We start from the raw sequence: 19,375 nt of genomic DNA, 5'->3' as shown, positions 1-19,375 counted from the left end.
CCTCAGTGGATGTGACCCAAAGCAGTATGTCCGGGTCAGAGAACCCAAGCCGGACAATGCAGGTTGGCTGCAGTGGTCCCTCAGCCCACCCCTCCCAACAGGATGTTTGAGCCAGAACTCGGTGAGAACTGCTTGCTTGTGCCTCTGTGGAGGGAGAGCTCCTTTCTGCTGTCTCCTGGGATCTGGGTGATTTGGGGTTGGAAAGCAGGGCAGTCCTAGTATTGTTGTACCCTAAACACAACTGAACTCATCCACTTTGCCCTGTCCTTGTCTCAGGGCAGCATCACAATCAGAGAAACAGTGTAGCAACCAGGAGATGACGAAAAGCATTTTAGCATTTTGATCCCGCTGTTCCCACCAAGGGGGCAGGGCAGTCATGATGCACAGAAAGCATCTTCAAAGTGTCCTCAAAACCATTGCCTTCTGGGGGCAACTGCTCTCTGAAATTCTTTTCTTGCCCCCACTCTCAAATTTTAGCCCTCCTGATTCTCCTCAACAGCCAGCCCACTTAGCTTCTTGTTTCTTCTCCATCATCACCCTCCATCTCTGCATCAGGCCTTTAGGATGTATATCAGCTTACTCTTTCTGACACCTTTCATTTTCTCTTTGTCTTACCTTCTACCCAGCTTCTCACTACACAAGAGGAGGGTCCAGTAGGTCATTCAGCACACAGGGATCCCTCCTTCAGAAACAAAGGTGAGATGGACAGGCTATGAATATCTGCCAATTCTTTTTTTTTTTTCTTCTTCTGCTGATTCTTAAGTGTTTATCCGTGACCCTCTTACCTTGGAGGACAGACGTATGAAGGAAAAAACTGGGCTAGAGGATTAATGTAACTATGGAAAGGTTGGGTCTGTGACATTTCCCCATCTTCCTCTGCCTCTTTTGCAGCTGCTGGACATAGCAGGAAGCCTCCTGGAGAGACCAGTGGTAGCACGGGATGCCTCTGAAAGATACCTGGTGCTCATCCGCATGTTCAGCGAGGATCTGGATGCCGTGAGGCTGATCCACAGTGAGCGTGTCCAGGAGGAGGCAGAGCATGGTAAGCTTGCTGCCAGGAGACTTGGATGGGGGCGTCTGTTAGCAGAAAGGGCGCAGGTCCTCTGGTTACACGTCTGCTGTGGCTCTAGGACATTCTCCAAAAGCCCACTCTTCTTGCATGAAGTTCCAGACCATCTTGCACAAGAGTCGAGTTCACTGAACTGTGCATTTCCCCATGTCTGGGGCAGGTTTGGCAGGCTGACCCAGACCGGTGAAGTCCTGACTGCCGCCTCTGGTCAGTGGAAACCTCAGCGTAATGTATGAGCTGAACCTCGATCCATGCCACTACACTGATTAATCTTCAACATACCTCAATTCCACAGGAGATTTGCACATGTCTGAGAAAATGTTCTCATCCCTTTCAGTGCCTTACCAACCATGCTTTTGGAAGGAGGAGCCATCAGGAATCTGACAGTGGGCAGTTACACACTGAGGTGTGGCGTCTCTGCTGTTATTGCAGTTCTTAGATGCCCTGTCTCATCTGTTTGAAAGTCAAGCAGTTCAGTTCAGCTTTGCAAACATTTCTTAAGGCCATGTTGTATGTATGGTCCATTTGTGGGCACTGCATGCAGAGGCCGAGGGAGAGAACAATTAATCCTAAAAGGTGGTTCTTCAAGGAACACAATTGGCATAAGTGGAGTTATAAAGAACTGTAGCAAGGGACTTCCCTGGCAATGCAGTGGTTAAGACTGTGTCCTTCCACTGCCGGGGACATGAGTTCAATCCCAGGTGTGGGAACTAAGATCCCACATGCCAAGGGGCACAGCCAAAAAAAAAGAAAACAAAGCAAAACGACAATAAAAAAAGATAATGTAGCAAAACAGGATGAATTGGTCTGGGAGGTGGGAGGAGAGTTTATGGAGATGGTGGCCTTGTGCTGGGCCCTGAAAGATGGGGAGATGACAGCCAGAGAGAAGAGGCCATGGCCTTGGAAGGAAAGGCACGACAGGCGGTAGAAGGTGACTGGTCGGACCTGCCCGTAACCAAACGAGGTGTATACAGGGAGATCAGGTCAGCCATTGAGTTTGGGACCAGGTCGTGAAGTTCTCTGAGCACCCTATTAGGGAATCCAGAGTTCATTATTCAGGGAAAATGGGAAATTTTCAGAAGTTTTAAGTGCTGGAGTAACAGGACCACTCTATCTATAAACAGGCTTCACAGTAAGGTCATTAAGGATGGAGTTCCCTGAGGAAGTCATCCAGAAATTCTGATGGTCTCAGCTTTACGTGGGGCTATCCCCAGGACATTTGGGATCATCCCTGTGGAGTATGGGACCACACCCATGATACAGGGGGTTGTTCGTGGGCAGAGTGGGGCTCAGGGGGAAAGCTGCACTTCAGTCTGCTGTGCCCTGTTCCTAGGGTTCTCCTCCGTGCACAAGAACATGCCCACTGTGGCCGGGGGCCTCCGCTGGGCACAGGAGCTGAAGCAGCGCGTCCAGGGTCCCTTCAACGACTTTAGACGCATGACACACCCGTGAGTACCCCATTCGTGAAATGCAGGTTCACTTCACACTTCTGCTGTCTCTCTGAATTTTGAGCATCATAGCAACTCGGCTCCCTTCCTTGAGGCCCAAAGATCATCTTCTTTTCTTTCCATCTCCAGCAATCAGGCAATGTCTTAGTCCATTCAGGAATACCATAGATGGAGCGGGGGCTTATAAATATCAGCAGTCTCACTTTCTCAGTTCTGGAGGCTGGGGTGTCCATGGTCCGGGTGCCAGCAGATTCGGTGTCTGTTCAGGGGGACCTGCTTCCTGACTCACAGATAACCGTCCTCAGACTTGGCAGCAGGGACTCGAGAGCTGTCTGAGTTCTCCCCATATAGGCACTCATCCCACTTGTGAGGGATTTGCCCTGTGACCTAATCTCCTCCCAAAGGCCTCCCTTAGGCTTCAGCATTTGAACTTGGGGAGGACACAAACATTCAGTTCATAGCAGCCAGGTAGCTACTGGCCAAGGGCTTCCCTGGTGGGTCAGTGATAAAGAATCCACCTGCACCACAGGAGATGTGGGTTCAGTCCTGAGTCAGGAGGACTGTATGGAGAAGGAAATGGCAACCCACTCCAGTATTCTAGACTGGGAAACCCGTGGACAGAGGAGCCTGGCAGGCTACAGTCCAGGGGGTCACAAGGAGTCAGACAGGACTTAGCGACTAAATGACAATAAAAAGCCAGGCTGGGGTCTGAAGGAAGCCTCCACCACACCGTCTAAAGCTGAGGAGAAACAATGATGTGAGAAATCTCCCAACTGTTGGAAAGAAGCTGAAAGCCTGGGGGTTCCCTGTAGGCTCTACTTCACTTCATGGTGAGGAGTCAAAACCACTTTTAGTAGCCAGTTCCTAAATATATTACGGAGTATACACACAGATGTGAGTTCATGATTAAAACAAATGGGAATTTTGTCTCACAAGTGTGAGACACCCAGCTTTAGAACCAGCAAGTATTCCTCTTTTTTTCAAACTCAGTACTAGTCAAGCCATCGTGCCTGTGGGTCACATCTGCCCACTGGGAGATCCATCTACTTCATCTACACTGTCTGAGCGAGTGCTTCATTTTGCAGATGGAGACACCGAGGCAGATAGAAATGAGGTGACCTGCCTGGAGTCCAGAAAGAACAAAGACAGAAATGGAACAGGCATCTGGGTCTCAGGGGTCCTTGCCCAGAGCTCTCCCCGGGGGCTCCCCCAGCCACAGGGAGCTTAGTCCAGAGTCCAGCTGAGCCCCCATCTTCTCCAATATGCTCCCCGCTTTGAGGTGGGAGGGAGAAGATATGAGAACGGCCAGGGAAGGTGGCAGGGCTTTGTCTGGGAATGTGTCCTGCGGGAGCTGCCCTGGTCTAGTTCCCTGGGGCAGACTCTGAGGCGTGTGTGCAAGAGTAAACAGGGATGCTTTAAGGACCAGTGCCTGGGGCAGGGTGTCAGGGGGATACGAGGAGGGGTGGGAACCAGGCAGAGGAGGGGTTGAGCTGTAGCACAGCTGCCCAGTGGGGAAGTCTGACCCTGTAGGGTTGCCTGGCCTTTGTCCCCCTACATCAGCTGGTCATTGGAAGTGGCTGTGGGGTGTGAGGGGGTGTGGCCCTGGGAGAGGAGGCAGTTCTCTCTGGTCGGCTGAGACTGTTCCCAAAGAGGGAGGTGTCATCAGCACCCCGAATTCTTGGTGAAGGGAGACTGGGGGTGGCATCTGAGTGGCACCCCACCATATCCTCCATGCATCCCATGAAAATATCCACTTATTTTAATCATGAGCTCACATTTGTGTATATACTCTATCATATGTTTATGAACTCGTTTGTCAACTCTTCACCATGAAGTAAAGCAGAAGCTACAGGGAGTTTGATGCACTTATTTCTGTGGCTTCTCCAGCCTGCTAGGGGAGTCACAGGGGCTGAGGTGTGAGAAGCCACTCTCGCTTCTAAAGTCGTTCCTTTTATTTTTTTAAATTGGTGGCTCTACACTGCTGTGTCGGGTTCTGCTGTATAGCACAGTGAATCAGCTATGCATATCCACATAAGTAAGGTTCCCTGTGCTACACAGTAGGTTCTCCTAAGCTATCTATTTTATACACAGTATCGATAGTGTGTGTATGTCAATCCCAACTTCCCAATTCATCACCACCACCCCCGCCCCCTTGGTATCCATACCAAGTTTGTTCTCTATATCTGTGTCTCTGTTTCTGCTTTGCAAATAAGGTTATCTGTACTATTTTTCTAGATTGTGCATATGTGCATTAATATTCAATATTTTTCTCTTTCTGACTTCATTCACTCTGTGTGACAGTCTGTAGGTCCATCCACATCTCTGCAAATGACTCCACTTCGTTCCTTTTTATGGCTGAGTAATATTCCATTGTGTCTTTGTACTACATTTTCTTCATCTATTCCTCTGTTGATGGACATTTAAGTTTCTTCCATGTCCTGGCTATTGTAAATAGTGCTGCAATAAACAATGGGGTCAATATATCTTTTTTTTTTAATTATGGTTTTCTCTGGGTATATGCCCAGTAATGGGATTGCTGGTTCATATGTAGCTTCATCCTTTTTCAGGTAGAAACTGAGATCTGGGGTCAGGAGACTTGTGGAAACCCCAGGGGTCCTGAGGGGAGGGCTGATCTGAACCCACCCACCTGGTCTGAACCCACCCCCTGGTCCTTGCTGTCCTGCAGACGCCTCTGTTCCTTCACCAGGAAAGGAAATCGAGTGACTAGGAAAAAAAGCCAGGAAATCCAGTGCTTTCTCTGCAGGCATGAGGGCATTTATCGACGCTCAGGGGAGCTTGTGAAGAAATTCTGTGTTGGCTTAAAGAGCAAATGGGTTTTAAAGAATCTTTGCAATTAGCTGCCTCGTTTTGCCAGCAGAACAGACAAGATCCTCCAACACAGTTCGTGTGAAGGTTTCTGAAAATTACGGACACTTCAGCTTCCACAGGAGCTGGACTCTCTTTTTGTGTTGTAAAGAAGCGTCAGCACCAGGGAGCAGGTGTGGGTAATAGCACCTCTGTGGTCCCCAGTGGACCTGGAGAAGCCTCTGAGCATGTGTCTGCACACGTGCGCATATAAGTATATGCACGTGTGTGTCTGTGTGCACGTATGTGTGTGGTGTGTGCTCAAGTCTGGGGATACCAGAGGTGGGAGGGGCCCTCATGGAAGCATGGCGGGGCTTCCCTGGTGGCCAGTGGTAAAGAATCTGCCTGCCAGTGCAGGAGACACGGGTTCGATACCTTGTCCAGGAAGATCCCACGTGCCTCAGATCAGCTAAAGCCCCTGCACCACAGCTATTGAGCCTGTGCTCTAGAGGCTGCGAGCCACAGCTCCCAAAGCCCACGAGCCCTAGAGTCTGTGCTCCGCAACAGGAGAAGCCACTGCAAGGAGAAGCCTGTGTGCCGCAACTAGAGAAAGCCCATGCAAAGCAACGAAGATACAGTGCAACCTAAAATAAATAAGTTAATAAAATAAAGAACTCACAAATCACCTCCGCTGACCACCCCCCCCCCCCAAAAAAAACCATGGCAATGAGTAATGAGCAGAATTTCCCATTACATGTCCTAGATGGATTTCAGAGAACAGAAAATATATAAGTATATATTCCGTTATGTGTATAACAATGCTTAAATATGTGGGATGTGTATATAAATAGTTTTATATATGCATTATTATATGCATATACACATGCCTGTATGTAATGTTATATAGTTTTTGTTATAATGTTATATACAGCTTTGTTCTTAAATTCAGGAAACCGCAGCACCTAGAATTTTTCTTTCGTGTCTCAATCTCCCGTTAAGTTTTTGAAGGACTTCATTTTCCCGGGGCACGACTGAGTGACCGGAGCGAGGGGGCTGGTGGAGCCCTGGAGGAGAGGGGCTGTCCTGTCACCTGACTGCTGCCTGCATTTGGGGAAGCACACCTGCCCTCTAGTGGCCAATGGAGGATGTTCAGGAGGAAAAGCCGCAGGCTCATTCAGGGGCCTTTGCCTTTGGAAACTGGACCGCGAGGCTATTCAATCTCAGGCTGGCTGCAGTTGGTCACTCACATCATTATTTCAACTTCTAACTCGATGTCATTTTTTTCTCCCTCTTTTGTACGGGTAGTTGCATGGAATCTGCCGAAGCAAAGCGTATGATACAAAAATACGAAGACACGCTCTCCTTGCTGGAAAAGTAAGCCGCTTCTGCGGTTGGATTTTTTGTAAACTGGGGCCCCCTCCCAACACCCGTTCCCCTCTTCCGCCCGCCCATGTCCCGCGCAGTCCCGAGTGTGCCCGTGTTCCCCAGCGGCAGCGAAGCGTCCCTCTGTGTTTCATGTTACAATCACGATACAGTGAAAACAGTGCTTCTGGCTCGCACACACCGGGTCCCCGGGGGACGCGGCTCTCGTCTAGAAACAGGTGCTTTTCCAGGGTAGTTTTGAGGGGAGCGAGTTTTCTAACTTGGCAGGGCTAGAGGTGGGGCGCTCCCCCTGTCACCCCGAGATCGGGGTCCCAGGAAGTCAGTCGCCGCTCACTAAGCAGGAGGTGACAGTCGGCGCTGCACGAAGAGACAGTAGGTTAGAAAAAATACTGCCCGAGTCCTTTTATGGAGAAAGCACAAGAATGAAGCTTTTACATGGGCTCACAACTGTCTGGTCTCTTGAGGGGACAGGGTCCAGATACAGCCCACGCCTTGCTGCTGCTTTCTGATACTGGCTCGTCTCCTGATTCAGGAGAGGAGGGCTGTAGATATGACAATTATGATTATAGTTGTGGTCACACTTAGCACTGTGGAGACGCACTGGCTGGGCCATCCCCACCTACCAGGTCGCCCACGTTCTGTCCTTTCGACTTCCCAAATTCTAGCTTCCAATCTGCCCCTCCTCTGTGTCCCCACCCCCTACATCTTCAGCAGAGACCAGAGCGTCTTGGGCCTGAGCTGCTGCAGCAGCTCCTCCGAGCCTCCCTGCTCTGGACCTCTGTCCCTCGGCGCCCACATCGTCATCGGATCCCCTGTCCCCACACCCCGTGTCCCCACACACCCCCATCTGGGAAGCCTCTCAGTGCCTCCATCATCTCCTTAATGTGAAATGAGAAGTGCTCCCTGGGGACGTCCCTGGTGGTCCGGTGGCTGGGGCTCCACACTCCCAGTGCAGGGAGCCCCAGTCCCATCTCTAGTCAGGAAACTAGATCCCCCATGCCAAACCTAAGAGTTCATATGCCTCAACTAAAGATCCTGCGTGCCACAACCAAGACTTGGTGCAGCCCAATACATTTTTTAAAAGAAGGCAGAAGTGCTCGCTGATGTAACTCCCTCTCCAGTCCTGGCCCTCGCCCTCTCCTCCCTCTGACCTACTGTCTACTCACCGTCCCCAGCACGCGGCACACAGCCTGCTGCTCCTCACTCCACCCTAGTCCACCCTGCTGCGCCTGCTGTGAACACTCCCTCCCCCATCTCTGCCCAGCCACCATTCATCCTCTGAGACTCAGCAGACCGTCACTTCGGCCCCGCCTGTGTGAGGTCCTCCCCGGCCTCCTCTTTATCACCCCCACCCACTCACCTTCTGCCACTCGAAGCCTGCTGCCTGTACACTCCCTGAGGTTATACTTGCTGTGTCCTCCACTGACCTGGGGTGGTAGCACTAGCTACGTTTGTCGTGGGGTATTTATTCATCATTTCATCTCTCAAGCCCAATACATCAGTGTGAAATGACTGACCAGTGTATGTCCATGAGCTATGTGAAGATTAGTATGCGAGCAAACCTTACTCAATAACTTCTTCCAACGTTTCCTAAGTCGAATGGCCACTTCCCTTATCCCCCCAAAGGTCACATGGAGCCTCTCTTTCCACTCTCCTATTATTTAAGTTATGCCACCTTTAGAAACGAGGGGTTACATGTAGAAGCTGCCATGCCTGGCAGAGTCAATGACTCTGACTTCATAATGTACTCAGATAGTTTACAAATTAGTATCTTCAATTCATAAGACATATGTCTTAAAGATAGATAGAGAGAGGTTGGCGTCCCTGGTGGTTCAGTGGTAAAGAATCCTCCTGCCAATGCAGGAAACGCAGCTGATGCAGGTTTGATCCCTGGGCCAGGAAGATCCCCTGGGAGAAGGGCATGGCAACCCAGTATTTTTGCCTGTATTCTTGCCTGGAGAATTCCATGGACAAAGGAACCTGGTGGGCTATAGTCCATGGAGTCACAAAAGGGTAGGACATGACTTAGTGACTAAACAATGATAGAGATGCTATTTTATATATACATCTATTTATATAGATATATCTTTTGTTAATCATTGCCAGATGTTGGGAAGTTGGGAGGGTGCTTATGAGGTGCCTATTGTCTCTGATCTCACAGGTATGAAACAAGACTTTATGGGGACTGGTGTCAAACAGTAGCAGAGAAGTCCCAGTACAACCTTTCACAGCCACTTCTGAGACGTGACCCGGAGACAAAGCAGATCACTGTCAACTTTAGTCCACAGGTAAGTCGATGGAAGGAACTTCCTTTTGGTCTCTAAGAGTTGCATTTTTGACTCTGCTGATTTCAGAGGCCAACAGCCTTTTTATAAGAATATGCAAAAGGTGGGCCAAAGAACTTGCACCCTGGATTTCCTTTTTGGGGGGAGTGAATCCTAGGCTGTAGTGTTTTCTTAAGTTGTCCACTCTTCATGTTTTCCTCCAGGGTTCCCCAGTGAATTTGCTCTGATGTCACACAACAGGAAGTACTGCAAAATACCACTGCTCTTTTGGTATCAGAGTCAGCTGGGCCCACCTTATCTTTTTCTGGTTGTACATTTGAAACGGGCCTCTCTACTGCAATATTATATAAACAGTCCACATTTTATTCATTTTTTGTTTTCATTTTTTACATTTAAAATTTTAATATCTATCTTGAGCTTATTTCAGTATCAACTCGGAGGCTGAGGTCATTTCCCGGAGGAAGGGTGAGCCTTTGTCTCAGTGCTGTCAGGGCAGCAATGAGAGCTGGCCCAGAACCACTGGAAGAACTGGGAGCCCGGGAGTCTTGATATGGGGGTGGGGCTGGGGGTGGGGGGATCGGGCTTGCTCTGGGTTTTGTCATCTGTCCTTATATGCATCAGTCCTCAATCAGCTCTGAGATAACACAATCAATTAGCAAGGGATAAAGAATGGGATGGCTGGAAGCCCTGCCGGCGGCCTCTGTCTTTTGCACGGGACCACATCTGCCTGGCTTTTCCCTTCTGCACTTCCCACTAAACTCAATGCCTCCCCTCAAGAAGTTCAGAGAGGCCTGCATGAGGCTATTTCCTGACCCCCTAGCCTATTAAGCCTTTAGAATAAGGCTTCCCTGGTGGCTCAGATGGTCAAGAATCCACCTGCAATGTGGGAAACCCAAGTTTGATCTCTGGATCAGGAAGATCCCCTGGAGTAGGAAATGGCAAACCCACTCCAGTATTCTTGCCTGGAGAAGTCCATGGACAGAAGAGCCTGGTGGGCTACAGTCCATGGGGTCGCAAAAGAGACATGACTGAGCAGCTCTCGCTTTCACTTTAGTATATTAAAGCACAAAGCATGCCAGGAAAGAGTTACAGAAACTAAGGGATATTTCCAATAATTATATTTCACAACTAAATTTGTAAAACGGGCACCTCCTCTCAACTCTGCCAGTGTCTGCGACCACGTGTCTGACCTTGTGGGGAGGGGACAGATGGTCCTCCTGCATGTGGGTGATCCTAATCCTTCCCCTGACTACCCCCCAGCCCCCAACCCCCACCACAGAGCATGGCTCCGCAACCAGGGACCGACCGTTCTCATCATGGAAAGTGATAGTCGCTCAGTTGAGTCCGACTCTGCAACCCATGGAGCTATAGCCCACTAGGCTCCTCTGTCCATGAGATTCTCCAGGCAGGAATACTGAAGTGGGTTCCCATGCCCTTCTCCAGGAGATCTTCCTGACTCAAGCATCAAACTCAGGTCTCCTGCACTGCAGGCAGATTCTTTCCTGTTGGAGCCACCACGGAAGCCCCTGTTTTCATCACCCACATGCCCAAAAGCATCAAGCTAGAGCCCCTCCTTGGCTATCGCTGGCGTCTTCTTTCTCAGGCTTTCCTCTTCTTACTCTGTGATTTACAGATTCGGTAAGTCTTAGTGCTTCCTGATCATCTTCCTTTTGCCTAATACTCAATTTTCCCTTTCAGAGAAGATTTAAGGAACTAGTAGAAGTAAAAAAAGAGACCCAGAAGGCCCTCTGGGGTTTCCCGGTCCTGACCTATATTGCTGCTTTTCGATACCACTGAACTGCAGGAACTCATGTCGACTCTTTCCTCCAGCTGGTTTCCGTGCTGAAAGAAATGAGTTATCTTCAGCCCCAGCAAATGACGCACATCCCCGAGACAGCAACAGCCATGTTCTCCTCCAGAGAGTTCTACCGGCAGCTCGTGGCTAATTTGGAGTTGACGGCAACTTGGTACAACAAGGTTATAAAAACTCTGCTCGAGGTGGAATTTCCATTAGTTCAGGAAGAGCTGCAAGAGATCGATCTCTGCCTGAGAACTGCAGAGGAGACTCTGAGCTGGAAGACAGAAGGTAACAGGCCTCCATCGGGAGTCTGGGGAAAAGGCTGAGAGTCAAGATTCTAATAAAGTTGGTAGAACCTCACTTTACTCCCTGGTTAACCTGATTTGGGTTTAAAACACAACTCCATGCTCTTGGATATGTATCCAAAGCAGAGAGGACATGGAGGAATGGTGTCCCTCTTCTGCCTCCTCTGTGTGGCTAGAAGGATTGGACATCTTTGCCACCACAGTCTAGGGAGTTTGCATGAACTCACCCGTAGTCTCGAGCACATACCAGGCACTCCATGGAGGAGGAATTACACTATACTAGGTGGCAGAGTGATAAAGAATCAGCCTGCCAGTGCAAGAGATGCAAGAGATGTAGGTTCAATCTCTGGGTCAGGAAGACTCCCCTGGAGAAGAAAATGGCAACCTACTCCAGTATTCTTGGGAAATCCCATGGACAGAGGAACGTGGCGGGCTACAGTCCATGGAGTCACAAAAGAGTCGGACTTGACTGAGTGACTGAGTGCAGCAAAGCACACATCGTTGTAACCGTCTCTCTCTCACTTTTTCCCCAAGTAGTAGAATTCTGGGTGGTTTATTTTTTTCTTCTTTCTACTTTCATTACTTTTTCTTAGAGAGTAAAAGTGAAAGTCACTCAGTCGTGTCCAACTCTTTGCAACCCCATGGAATTCTCCAGGCCAGAATACTGGAGTGGGTGGCCTTTCCCTTCTCAAGGGGATCTTCCCAACCCAGGGATCGAACCCAGTTCTCCCGCATTGCAGGCGGATTCTTTACCAACTGAGCCACAAGGAAAGCCCAAGGGAAGACTTTTTCTTAATTGAACCAAAAGCATCTTAAATAAGGGAGCTATGGACTTACTTTTCTTATACCCTCCAGTTCAATTCCATAATTGGAATTGGAAGTGGCTTCCCTGGTGGCTCAGATGGTAAAGTGTCTGCCTACAATGCGGGAGACCCGGGTTTGATCCCTGGGTCAGGAAGTTCCCCTGGAGAAGGAAATGGTAGCCCACTCCAGTATTCTTGCCTGGAAAATCTCATGGATGGAGGATCCCGGTAGGCTACAATCCATGGGGTTGCAAAGAATCGGACACGACTGAGCCACTTCACTTCAATGCCATAAACGTTCATTGACTGATTAATACATGCAGGGTTCCATGTGCAGGACTGTGGGGGAGACAATGATCTGTGAGTTATAGGGAAACACCACCCCCACCCTCAAAGAACATGTAACCAGGGTTAGCGTAAGGGGTGGCTTAATGATGTAGCTAGGATGGAAAAAGCTCTGATGATGACAAACTAGCCTGTGCAGAAAAGTCTTATAAAACCCACAAGTATGAAATCCCTGTCTTTCAGAGCAATCACACCTTTTGCTCTGCCACTATAAGCTATTTCAATTAACGCTGTTTCTTTTGGGGAGCAGGTATTTGGGATTATGTCATTCAGATCACCAATAGTATTCATGATCTCGAACAAAGAATTCAGAAAACTAAAGACAACATGGAAGAGATTCAGAGCATCATGAAAACATGGATGTCACCAATATTTAAGAGAAAAGATGGGAAAAAGGAATGCCTTCTCTCTATGGATGATCAGCATGATCGAGTGGAAAAATATTACTGTCACATCAAAGAATCTGGCCTGAAGATCCATGCCCTTGTGCAGGTAATAACCAGCCTCTCAGGCACACATCCCACCAGTCCAGGAAAAGTGCCAAGGAGAGTGTTTGGGTGCTAGAAGTGATTTGGAAATTAGAACAACCAATAGATGCTGTGTCTTCTGCAGTCATTGGTAGAAGTTAAAACTGATAGCAAAAAAAGCTAAAACTAATGGGTGGAGAGAGTGCCAAGTCACATTCTGGTATCAGTGTGTCAACATTAAAGCTATCTTAATAGTGACACCACTTAGTTGCCACACACCTTAACGTCACACACAAAACGCCATCAGGTAGAAGGAGATGCCAAGTGCAGAATCCTAAATTATCTACTGCACTGTGAGTGAAGTGAAAGTCACTCAGTTGCGTCCGACTCTTTGCGACCGTGTAGACTACACAGTCTATGGAATTCTCCAGGCCAGAATACTGGAGTGGGTGGCCTTTCCCTTCTCCAGGGGATCTTCCCAACCCAGGGATCGAACCCAGGTCTCCCGCATTGCAGGCGGATTCTTTACCAGCTGAGCCACCAGGGAAGCCCCCCGAACTCATCCACACAACGTAGTGTGGCCCTCCAGCATCATCTTCACGGCCTAGCCCTACTGAGCCTGGAGAGACGCAAGATGCACTCGATAAAGAGAAGGAAAAATGCAGAGCACTGCTCTTCCCCGGTAGCTCAGAGGTGAAGAACCCAGCTGCCGATGCAGGAGACACAGGTTCCATCCCTGGGTCAGGAAAAGCCCCTGGAGGAGGAAATAGCAACCCACTCCAGTATTCGTGCCTGGGAAATCCCTTGGACCGAGGAGCCTGGTGGGCTACAGTCCATGGGGTCGCAAAAGAGTAGGACGTGACTTAGCAACTGAGCATGCATGCCCTTCATGCAGTAAGGCTCTGCCCTGCATTGTGAGCAGGGGATCCTTGTGTCTTATCACCCAAGATGGACAAAGGAAAACAGCTGTAAGTCATAAATGGCCACCAGCTCCAGTCCTACTGAAGAGGCCGTGGGGCAGTTCTCATGAGTTGATCTCAGGCAGAGTCAGTAGTGAGTCAGTTGTTATCTTTGGGTTTTCTGTGGTTTTTGAAGACCAATAAAATGTTGTACTTTTGACCTTTTAAATTTTCTCTATCTGTTTTCTAGTTTACTAATCTATTCTTTATCATTTCTTTCTTTCTAGTCTATTTGGGACTACTTTGCTCAATCCTTCTTTTCTAGCCTATGAGGGTAGGAACTTAAGCATATTGATTCCAAGCCTGTCTTCCTTTCTAATACAAATGTTTGATGATATAAATTTCCCTCATACTACTTCTTCAGTTTCATTCTCCAAATTTGTTCTGCCTCATTCTCATTCTCATTTCAATTTTAAACTTTTTCTCTTGTGATTTGTTCTTTAACTCAGTGGTCATTTAGGAGTATATTGTTTAATTTCCATGTATTTGGAACTTCTCTGGATAGCTTAGGCTTTCCAGGTGGTTCAGTGGTAAAGAATTGGCCTGCAATGCATAGGAGATGCAGGTTTGATCCCTGGGTCAGGAAGATCCCCTGGAGAATGAAATGGCAACCCACTCCAGTATTCTTGCCTGGGAGATCCTATGGACAGAGGAAGCTGGTGGGCTACAGTCCATGGGGTCTCGAAGAGTTGGAGACAATTCAGGGATTAAACCACCTCCACCACCTGGGTTCAGTTCACTTCACTGAGCAACTGCTCAGTCTTGTCCGACTCTTTGCGACCCAATGGACGGCAGCATGCCTTCCAATGAATATTCAGAACTGATCTCCTTTAGGATGGACTGGTTGGATCTCCTTGCAGTCCAAGGGACTCTCAAGAGTCTTCTCCAACACCACAGTTCAAAAGCATCAATTCTTCGGTGCTCAGCTTTCTTCACAGTCCAACTCTCACATCCATACATGACTACTAGAAAAACCTTTGGAAAAGCTACTGGAAAAGCTTTGACTAGATGGACATTTGTTGGCAAAGTAATGTCTCTGCTTTTTAATATGTTGTCTAGGTTGGCCATAACTTTTCTTCCAAGGAGAAAGTTTTTTATTTCATGGCTGCAGTCACCATCTGCAGTGATTTTCAGTTCAGTTCAGTCGCTCAGTCTTGTCTGACTCTTTGCGACCCCATGGACCACAGCATGCCAGGCCTCCCCGTCCATCACCAACTCCCGGAATCTACCCAAACACATGTCCATTGAGTCAGTGATGCCATCCAACCATCTCATCCTCTGTCATCCCCTTCTCCTCCTGCCCTCAATCTTTCCCAGCATCAGGGTCTTTTCAAGTGAGTCAGCTCTTCGCACAGGTGGCCAAAGTATTGGAGTTTCAGCTTCAACATCAGTCCTTCCAATGAACATCCAGGACTGATCTCCTTTAGGATGGACTGGTTGGATCTCCTTGCAGTCCAAGGGACTCTCAAGAGTCTTCTCCAGCACCACAATTCAAAAGCATCAATTCTTCTGCACTCAGCTTTCTTTATAGTCCAACTCTCACATCCATACATGACCACTGGAAAAACCATAGCCTTGACTAGATGGACCTTTGTTGACAAAGTAATGTCTCTGCTTTTTAATATGCAGTCTAGGTTGGCAGTGATTTTGGAGTCCCCCAAAATAAAGTCTCTCACTGTTTCCTTTCTTTTTCCATCTATTTGCTATGAAGTGATGGGACCAGATGCCATGATCTTAGTTTTCTGAATGTTGAGTTTTAAGCCAACTTTTTCACTCTCCTCTTTCACTTTCATCAAGAGGCTCTTTAGTTCTTCGCTTTCTGCCACAAGTATGGTGTCATCTGCATATCTGAGGTTATTGATATTTCTCCCGGCAATCTTGATTCCAGCTTGTGCTTCCTCCAGCCCAGTGTTTCTCATGATTTACTCTGCATATAAGTTAAATAAGCAGGGTGACAATATACAGCCTTGACGTACTCCTTTCCCAATCTGGAACCAGTCTGTTGTTCCATGGCCAGTTTTAACTGTAGCTTCTTGACCTGCATACAGATTTCTCAGGAGGCAGGTCAGGTGGTCTGTTATTCCCATCTCTTGAAGAATTTTCCACAGTTTGTTGTGATCCACACAGTCAAAGGCTTTGGCATAGTCAACTAAGCAGAAGTCGATGTTTTTCTAGAACTCTTTTTCTTTTTCAGTGATCCAATGGATGTTGGCAATTTGATCTCTGGTTCCTCTGCCTTTCCTAAACCCAGTTTGAACATCTGGAAGTTCACGGTTCACATACTGTTGTAGCCTGGCTTAGAGAATTTTGAGCATTACTTTGCTCAAAGTAAGCTACCACCTGGTAGCTTAATGAAATTGATACTGTGTAATTCCACTGTAGGCAGAGGAAACACACAGCACAGGTGGGAACCTGGCAGCAATTCAAACTGCCTGGCCATCTTTTGCAGTGCTGCTGGTTATATGCATGTGTGTGTATAAGATATACCCCACAATAGAATATTATGATTTTGTTTTAAACTGTTAAATTTCAGTTATTAGGAATTCATCAATTCTTGTTGTATGATTTAGACTATAGTCTATCTTGGGCTTCCCTGATGGCTCAGACAGTGAAAAGTCTACCTGCAATGCGGGAGACTGAGGTTTGATCCCTGGGTTGGGAAGATCCCTTGGAGAAGGGAATTGCTACCCACTCCAGTATTCTTGCCTGGAGAATTCTTTGGACAGAGGACTCTGGCAGGCTACAGTCCATGGGGTCACAGAGAGTCAGACAGCTGAACAACTAACACTTTCACTTTTCTTCATGGTCTGTCTTACTAGATGTTACTTATGCAATTGACAGTATGTTTATTCTTTAAATGCTGGGTGCAGTGTTCTCTAAAATATCAGCTAGTTCAAAGTGGCCGATAGTATCGTGCAGGTCATCTGTGTGACTCCTCAGTTTTTTCCTCTATTTGTTCTACCAGTTACTGAAGCTAGAATGAACAATGAATGAGCAAAGAGTCGGACGTGACTGAAGTGAGCTATCACAGCACCCAGCGCCCATGGGAAGCTGGCAACAATTCAGAGTGCCCGGCCGTCTTTTGCAGTGTTCCTGTGTATGCGCATGTGTGTGTATAAGATATAACCCACAGTAGAATATTGTAATTTTGTGTTTTAAAAACTTTGGGGGGAAATCTTCATCGTGTTTTGTATTTACCCACATAGCCACCATTTCCAGGCTTGTTTTTCACTTCTGCGGAAATTGAGTTAACATCTATGCTCATTTCTCTTTGGCCCAAAAAACTTCCTTTAGTATTTCTTGCAGTTCAGATCTGGTGATGACACAATCTCTCAGTTTTTGTTTATCTGCAAGTGTCCTTCTTTCACCTTTGTTTTTGAAAAAGAGTTTCACAGAATATAAAATTCTGTGTAGACAGTTCTGTTTTCCTTTTGGAAATCATTTCATAATCTTCTATCCTCCAAACTTTATGATGAGAAGCCAGCACAATGTATATCTTTGTCCCTTTATATGTAATGTATTGTTTTTCTCAGGCGACTTTCAATAGGATTCTAAATAGATTTTTTAAAATAAATTCTTTGTATCTTTTTCATTTAACCATGATGTGCATAAATTACTTTTCTTTGTATTCAGGCTGCTTGAAGTTTGTGATATTTTTATCTGTTTTTCACCAAGTTTGAGGAGTTTTTAATCAAATTATATCATTCTCATCTACTAATTCCAACATCTATTTTATTTTCTGAGTCTTTTTTAATGTGAAGGAAGTTTATTTTTTTCTCATAAAATAAGTCTAAGGAATAAACATCCCAGGATTGGTATGACAGTTATTTTCTAAGTCTGTTTTTACTGATTATTTTCTCTCTTGGTTAAATGTCACATTTTCCTGCTTCTCAGCATGTCTAGTAATTTTTTATTATATTCTAGACATATTGGATGCCACTTTGTAATCTGGGTATTATATTTCCCTTAAAGAATTGGTTTTGTTTCAGTAGGCAGTTAACTCACTGGTGGTCAGCTTGATCCTGTTTGAAGCCTTATTTTAAGCTTCCTTGAGGAGAGTCTAAAGAAGCCTTACTCTAGAATAGAGCTCTAATCCTAAAGCATTGCATTTCTGGGGTCTCAACTGAAGTCCTAGGTTATCTGTTATCTTTTTATTATTTCTGATAAAACACTAACATTTTCCAGCACTATATGACCTTCACAAACCCGTTCAACTTAGAGCCTCCAGTAACTGTTCTCTGCCTAGCCTTGCAGAATCTTGCCCTAAATACATACAGCTTAATGCTCAGTCAGAGATCCAAGAGGACTCAGCAGCCTCAGCAAATCTCAATTTCTGTCTTTTTCTGTCCAGCAGGAAGGGTGCTCTAATTGATGTCCACTTCTTTATGCCATGCTTTGGAGAGTGCCTCCAGGTAGAAAGTCAGGTGGTTGTGAAGCTCACCTTGAATTTTCCTTTGTCTTCAAGATCATATCCCAATACTGTTATCCAGTTGCCCAAATAATTATTTATTGTATCCAGTTCTATAGTTGTTTGTAGAGAAGGGAAAGTCTGAGCTCATTCTTCTGTCTTAGCTAGTATCAGAAACTTGAGCTATTTCTTCCTGGTTTATAGAAAATTCCAACGTATTTGCTCCTTGTACCATAGCAGATTTGATGTAGAAAGGTACAGTTAGCTATCTTGATATGGTGACAGTAGAAAAGATATAGAACCGCTCTACAAGGCAGTTATAACAACTACAAGTTAACTGTAGAAGCAGACAGACGTGAACATCTTAGTAACACCTGGGACCACTCTGCATTGTCACTGTGCTATCGTTTGCAGATGACGGACTCCCACTGAATCTTTAAAATTCTTAAGAAGGAAAGGTGTAGGGAATGCATTTTAGAAAATTTTAGAGTTTTGACATTTAAAAGCAGAAAAATGAGATTTACAATCTGGCAGTGTTTCCTAAAGGGGTAATTGTGAGTCACCTAGAAAATTTACTTTTGCAAAGTGGTAGCCACTTTCTTTGAAGATATACGATAAATGGAAAGTTACTGTAAAAAAGGCTGAATGATGAAAATGATGGTGAATAAATGAGACACCTATACACAAAGGTCCGTCTAGTCAAGGCTATGGTTTTTCCAGTGGTCATGTATGGATGTGAGAGTTGGACTGTGAAGAAAGCTGAGCGCTGAAGAATTGATGCTTTTGAACTGTGGTATTGGGGAAGACTCTTGAGAGTCCCTTGGACTGCAAGGAGATCCAACCAGTCCATTCTAAAGGAGATCAGCCCTGGGATTTCTTTGGAGGGAATGATGCTAAAGCTGAAACTCCAGTACTTTGGCCACCTCATGCAAAGAATTGACTCATTGGAAAAGACTCTGATGCTGGGAGGGATTGGGGGCAGGAGTAGAAGGGGATGACAGAGGATGAGATGGCTGGATGGCATCACCAACTCGATGGACGTGAGTTTGCGTGAGTTTGAGTGAACTCTGAGAGTTGGTGATGGACAGGGAGGCCTGGCATACTGCAGTTCATGGGGTCGCAAAGAGTCGGACACGACTGAGCGACTGAACTGAACTGAACTGATCTGATACTTGCCATACTGCCAGGTCGGAGACTGTACCATGTAAAAAGGAGAGAGGGCCTATGTGTTTGTTTCTGTGTGTGCATTTTCCAAGTCACTCAGTATGAAAAAAGTTTTTAGTTAAATGCCAACAATACT

The 19,375-nt window shown here is 46.7% G+C and overlaps 1 protein-coding gene across 2 annotated transcripts in view; it reads left to right on the top strand.

The window, feature by feature from the left end:
- DNAH9 (dynein axonemal heavy chain 9) overlaps positions 1-19,375 on the top strand; it is a 284,846-nt gene that overhangs the window by 37,020 nt on the left and 228,451 nt on the right. For both annotated transcript variants that reach the window (XM_040243337.1, XM_040243338.1), the window contains 6 exons: positions 892-1,042; positions 2,403-2,517; positions 6,628-6,696; positions 8,867-8,993; positions 10,821-11,076; positions 12,492-12,733. In XM_040243337.1, coding sequence (XP_040099271.1) covers positions 892-1,042; positions 2,403-2,517; positions 6,628-6,696; positions 8,867-8,993; positions 10,821-11,076; positions 12,492-12,733 — 960 coding nt within the window. The remainder of the gene's footprint in view (positions 1-891; positions 1,043-2,402; positions 2,518-6,627; positions 6,697-8,866; positions 8,994-10,820; positions 11,077-12,491; positions 12,734-19,375) is intronic.

Source organism: Oryx dammah, unplaced genomic scaffold, assembly GCF_014754425.2.
Source record: "Oryx dammah isolate SB20612 unplaced genomic scaffold, SCBI_Odam_1.1 HiC_scaffold_8, whole genome shotgun sequence".
NCBI classification, from domain to species: Eukaryota; Metazoa; Chordata; class Mammalia; order Artiodactyla; family Bovidae; genus Oryx; species Oryx dammah.
Note: the sequence above shows the minus strand (reverse complement) of the source record. Positions and strands in the feature narration are given on the sequence as shown.